The sequence below is a fragment of the Miscanthus floridulus genome, chromosome 4, assembly GCF_019320115.1.
Source record: "Miscanthus floridulus cultivar M001 chromosome 4, ASM1932011v1, whole genome shotgun sequence".
NCBI lineage: Eukaryota > Viridiplantae > Streptophyta > Magnoliopsida > Poales > Poaceae > Miscanthus > Miscanthus floridulus.
This window is the reverse complement of record NC_089583.1, coordinates 27,056,533-27,062,584: the sequence shown is the minus strand read 5'-3', so window position 1 is coordinate 27,062,584 and position 6,052 is coordinate 27,056,533. Positions and strand designations below refer to the sequence as shown.

Here is a 6,052-nt window from a genome sequence, read left to right as displayed (position 1 = left end):
ACAATGATATATTGAAAGGAATAGATGGATTTTCAGAAGCAAATGTGCTTGGAAAGGGAAGATATGGTACAGTATACAAGGGCACACTAGAAAATCAAGTCCATTGTCGTCGCCTTAAAGGTGTTTAATGTCCAGCAATCAGGATCCTACAAAAGCTTCCAGGCTGAATGTGAGGCGCTAAGAAGAGTGAGGCACCGATGCCTTCTAAAGATCATTACATGTTGTTCTAGCATCAACCACCAGGGTCAAGACTTCAGAGCACTAGTCTTCGAGTTCATGGCTAATGGCAGCTTGGATAGATGGATCCACTCAAATTTAGAAGGCCAAAATGGACTAGGAGCACTTAGCCTGTCACAGAGGTTGGATATTGCTGTGGATATTGTGGATGCTTTGGACTATCTTCACAACGGTTGCCAGCCATCGATCATCCATTGCGATCTCAAGCCAAGTAACATTCTTCTCAATCAGGACATGAGAGCCCGTGTAGGAGATTTTGGCATTACTAGAGTTCTAGATGAAGCACCAAGCAACCATCCTATGAATTCCAGTAGCACCACAGGAATAAGAGGTTCCATTGGATATATTGCTCCAGGTAACTCAAGCTTTTTTTCTGTTTCATGCTACAAATAATACTAGTCAATATGTGCTTCAGCGTGGTTAAAAAATAAGTCAGAAATTCATGGATAATTGGGTTAGAGCTCAATACAATTGCTTATCTTTGCTCTTTCCCATTTGCTCATATGTTTGCCTTTAGTTTGAATCTTAGCTTCCGCTATGCGTTGGACATGGAAACGGGCATATTCAATGCTTCCCTCAAACATGTACCCATCGCCTGCATAGTGAGACACATCATGCCTTTATATCATAAGTGGATAACTTGGAAAATATATACAGTTAATTTTTAGATAGTTTTTATAAAAAAAACAACAGATGTATGCTATTAGATTCAGACTCAGGATTACTTTAAAATGTTTATAATAACAGTACAAGTGCGTAATTCAGAAGCAAATTTTAATGGTTATTACTACATGTAAATTTTCATGTTGGCGTTATGGATAATTTTGATGAAGATGAGGGGTTGTGTTAAGTTAGTTTTCGCAATGTCATATGTTGGTAATTTAAATATACAAGATAGAAATAGTCATTTAAGAATGTTTTTATAATGGGAGAGGTGTGTATTTTTAGAAAGCACAATATATCAAATGCATATTATTTTTGAGAGAACATTTCGAATTTATTTTTAGTTATGTCTAGCCTTGTGAGCACTAGTGTGGAAGCTCCAATAGCATTATCCAATTACTAGTAGTAAGCACATCAAGTAGTCTTTGAGTTTTATACATATATACTTATGTATCCTCATATTTCATTTCACTACAGAATATGGAGAAGGGCTTGCGGTGTCAACTTCTGGAGATGTGTTTAGTCTTAGCATCACTTTGATCGAGATGTTCGCAGGGAAGAACCCGACCGATGATATGTTTAGAGATGGGATAAGCTTGCATTATTATGCCGAAGCAGCTCTTCCTGACAAGGTTATGGAGATAGCAGATTCCAACATCTGGCTGCATGATGGAGTAAACAATAGCAATGATACAAGGCATATAACAACTAGGGAATGTTTGGCGGCCATCATTCAGCTTGGTGTCCTTTGCTCAAAGCAATTGCGCAGGGAGCGACTGTCAATGAACGATGCTGCTGCAGAGATGCATGCTATCAGAGATAAATATATTTTTACTCAATAATAAAGTGGTGTTATTAGTTCATATTAATCACCACTACCTTATACTATCATGTTTCTCTAAATGTATTGTTGAAGTCTATATTATATATTTGCTTCTCTTTTTCCAGCTATAATATCTCCTTTTATTAATATATCAACCCATGCCACCTGGTCATTCTAAGGCATTGTTTGGATGCACATATATTTATCTCAATCCACATATGTTGAAGTGGATTGGAGTGGAACTAAACTAAGTTCTATTTCATCTAGTCCAACACATATAGATTGAAGTGGATACAAATGCATGCAAACAAGGCCTAATTACAAATTGCAAACCAACGGTCCATTCCAGCTTGAACCTTGGTCGCAAACTGCAGTCTCCAGCATAGACTACGAAGACGACACAACAGGCAGCAAGCATATATTATACAGAATGATTAATCACAGAGCGTGAGCTGTGAGCGTATCATAGTCAGCCAATGCAAAGAAACCAAGCTCTGTGCCGACACGTAAGAAATCAAAATCCATCGCCGCCGGCCATGCTGCCCCTAAGACTAAGAGCCTGCAGCTGCAGGCGCCTGCTGCAACTGCTCCTGCTGATCTCGGCCGCAGCGACAACCAGTGCAGTAGCAGCAGCCTTGTGTTCCTCAGACCATGGCGACGACGAGGGAGCTCTTCTTGCATTCAAGGCCAAGATCTCCAGCCACTCTGGTGCGCTTCTTGCGTTCTGGTCGCTGGATGGGCGTAGCTTCAATTTAATCAACGATGCCTTCATGATTCTCCTCAAAAAGAAGAATGAAGCCCAGGAGATCAGAGACTACCGCCCAATCAGCCTAATGCATAGCTTTGAAAAGCTTATTGCCAAATGTCTTGCCCGTCGGCTTGCTCTGGTGCTCAATGATCTGGTGCATCCTGTCGGAGCGCGTTCATCCAGAGACGGTCCATACATGATAATTTCCACTGCCGTTCACCTGACCTGCAAGACCTTGCACCAGAAGAAGCGTAGTTGCCTCCTCCTCAAGATCGATATTGCGAAAGCCTTCGACTCCGTCTGTTGGCCTTTCCTTTTGGAGGTCCTACAACGGCTCGGCTTCAGTCAGCGGTGGAGGGACTAGATGTCTATCCTCCTTGGATCGACAAGCACCAAGGTCCTCCTCAACGGCAGACCGGGCAACCGCATCTGCCATGCCAGAGGCTTGCCGCAAGGTGACCCCTTGTCCCCGATGTTGTTCGTCCTAGCTATGGAGGTGCTTGGCGGACTCATCCGGAGTCGATCTTCTCACCTCTCCGGTGCGCCGCGGTGCGTTCACGGGTGACGCTATACGCGGACGACGTCGTCATGTTCATTACGCCAGAGGTGAACAACATTCGTCGCCATCAAAACCATCCTGCAGATCTACGGCGATGCGTCGGGGTTGTACACAAACTTGGACAAGTGTGTCGCCAACCCGATTGCCCGTTCACAAGAGGAGCTTCAGCTGGTTGAGAACATGCTGTTCTGCACAATCGGAGCCTTTCCATGCAAGTACTTGGGCATCCGTCTCTCTACTCGCAAGCTGCGCCGGAGCGAGGAGCAATTCCTCATTGACGTCGTCACGGCGCATATTCCGCTCTGGAAAGGTCATCTCATGAACACTGCGGCAGGGTGGCATTGACATAGACGACGCTCTCGGCCATCCCGGTGCACCTCTCCATTGTCGTGTGACTGTCGCCATGGGCGGTCGACCGCATCGATAAGCTACGTCGATCGTTCATCTGGACTGGGTCGGCCACAGTGAGCGCGGGCATGTGTCGCGTGGCGTGGGAGGTGGTTTGCAGACCCAAGGAGCTAGGTGGTCTCGGCATCATCGACCTGCGAAGGTTCGGTCTAGCTCTCAGACTGCGCTGGGATTCGGTGCGGAAGGTTGACCCGAACAGAACTTGGACCGACCATTCGTCGTCGTTAGACAAGGCCACGCGTGCCCTCTTTCGTGCAGCAACCATGACAGTGGTCGGAGACAGGAGCTCAACGTTGTTCTGGCAAGACTCCTGGATTCATGGGTGTTGTATTGACCAAATTGCGCCTGCAGTGTTCGCCTCTGTCCCCCGGGCGAAGGCGAGGATACGGTCTGTGGCGTCGGGTCTGGCTGATCACGCCTGGGTGTCCGACATAATTGGGCCACAAACTGTTCAGGTCTTCCTCCAGTACCTGGACCTCTGGGAGCGGGTTCGTGGTGTCCAGCTCATGTCGGTGGTTCCGAACTCCGTCATCTGGCATTGGTCCGCTGACCACAAGTACTCCGCGGCGTCGACATATGGTGCGATGTTCATCAGATCGACCTCGGCCATTCGGTACTAAGTTGATTTGGGAGACGCGCGCACCGCCTAAGGTCAGGTTCTTCTTCTGGTTGGCTCTGCATCGTCGTTGCTAGACCACGAATCGGCGGATGTGACATGGGCTAGAGGACAATGCCACTTGCATCATGTGTCTTCAAGCCTCCGAGACCCTGCTGGGTTGTGTCCTCAGCCGTTAGGTTTGGGACATGCTCCTGTCCAAGCTTGGGCTCACAACCGTGGTCACTCACGGTGACGTCGACCCCTTCCTCTTGTGGACCTGGGCTAAGCATAGGGTGCCCCGAGGCAGCAGGAAGGGTTTTGATTCGCTCGTCATGCTAAACATGTTGGGTGCTTTGGAAGGAACGCAACACACGGGACTTTCAGGAATGAAGCCAAGGACGATGCTCGCGAGTTGTGTTTGGAGATCCTACAGGAGGCCGCCATGTGGTTGCGGGCTAGGTATTCAACCCTGTGATCGCTCAGTTCATTCATGTAATTAGTCTCTTGTGTGGTCGCTAGCCGGTTTCCTCTGGTTTTGTTTGCCGCTCTGTTTTATGTTTGTGCAGTTCATCGGGGCAAACTTTGGTTACCTTCGGTCGATGCTGGCGTCGTTTGTTTGGATGTTCTCTTTTTTTCTCTTAATGAAATACGTGCTACAGTGCACGTTCGCGAAAAAAACTCTAGTTCGCTGTCCTCCTGGAACCAGAGCAGCAACCACTGCAGCTGGAACGGCGTCACTTGCAGCAAGAAGAGACACTCGTGGGCCATGGCGGGTGGTCGCTCTGAGCCTCAGCTCGCAGGGGCTGGACGGCACCATCTCCCGTTCTCCGCTGCCATCGGCAACCTCACCTTCCCGCGTTCACTCAACCTGACCTTCAACGGACTGCGGGGAGGGATCCAGAGACTTCACCTGATGCAGAACATGATGGCGGGCCGCATTCCTAGCAACATCAGCCGCTGCACTAGTCTCCGTGTGATCCGAATCAGCCTGCCGAGATTGGCGACATGCCGTCGCTCTCGGTTCTAGAGCTGGCGAACAACAGCATCACCGGAACCGTCCCGCCGTCTCTTGGGAACATTTCCCGGCTGGCCTCCTTGGCAACTAACTATCTTTAGGGAACAATCCCTGAAGGCATCGGGAACAATCCGTATCTCGGCTTCCTTCAGCTCTCCTGCAGTGGCCTCTCTGGTGTGCTTCCTCCTTAATTCCCTTTTACAACCTATCATCTCTTTATTTCTTTCATATGGCTGTCAACAAGCTCCATGGTCGTGTACCATCTGCCTGGGAAAAAACCTCGCCAGCGTCCAAAAATTTGGGATCAGAACTAACCAATTTACTGGAGCTTTTCCACAGTTACTCACTAATCTCTCCACTAGGCTCCAGATTATTGACATGGGAAACAATAGTTTTACCGGAATTGTTCCTTCCGGACTGGGGCAGTTTGCGAAAAATAGACTGAGCAGAAGTGAAAATGCACATCGACGTCCACTACCACTCCCAACAGCAGCGTGAGGCCCGGCCTGCTGGGAGTGGACTAGGAGTGCGGGTGGTCGCTGAGCCTCAGCTCGCAGGGGCTGGACGGCACCATCTCCCGTTCTCCCTGCTACATCGGCAACCTCACCTTCCCCGCGTTCACTCAACCTGACCTTCAACGGACTGCGGGAGGGATCCAGAGACTTCACCTGAATGTAGAACATGCTGGCGGGCCGCATTCCTAGCAACATCAGCCGCTGCACTAGTCTCCGTGTGATCCGAATCAGCCCGCCGAGATTGCGACATGCCATCGCTCTCAGTTCTAGAGCTGGCGAACAACAGCATCACCGAAACCGTCCCGCCGTCTCTTGGGAACATTTCCCGGCTAGCCTCCTTAGCAACTAACTATCTTAGGGAACAATCCCTGAAGGCATCGGGAACAATCCGTATCTCGGCTTCCTTCAGCTCTCCTGCAGTGGCCTCTCTGGTGTGCTTCCTCCTTAATTCCCTTTTACAACCTATCCTCTCTTTATTTCTTTCAT

The 6,052-nt window shown here is 48.7% G+C and overlaps 1 protein-coding gene across 1 annotated transcript; it reads left to right on the top strand.

The window, feature by feature from the left end:
- Positions 1–276: 276 nt before the first annotated feature.
- Positions 277–1,742, top strand: LOC136548299 (probable LRR receptor-like serine/threonine-protein kinase At3g47570). Its single transcript, XM_066539880.1, has 2 exons — positions 277–592; positions 1,378–1,742. The coding sequence occupies exons 1-2, from the start codon at positions 277–279 to the stop codon at positions 1,740–1,742; spliced, it is 681 nt and encodes a 226-aa protein (XP_066395977.1).
- The last annotated feature ends 4,310 nt before the right edge of the window (positions 1,743–6,052 follow it).

Coding starts and splice junctions, on each gene's coding strand:
- LOC136548299 (XM_066539880.1), top strand. CDS start 277: ATGGCTAATGGCAGCTTGGATAGATGGATCCACTCAAATTTAGAAGGC. Junction 593..1,377: donor CATTGGATATATTGCTCCAG/GTAACTCAAGCT, acceptor ATTTCACTACAG/AATATGGAGAAGGGCTTGCG.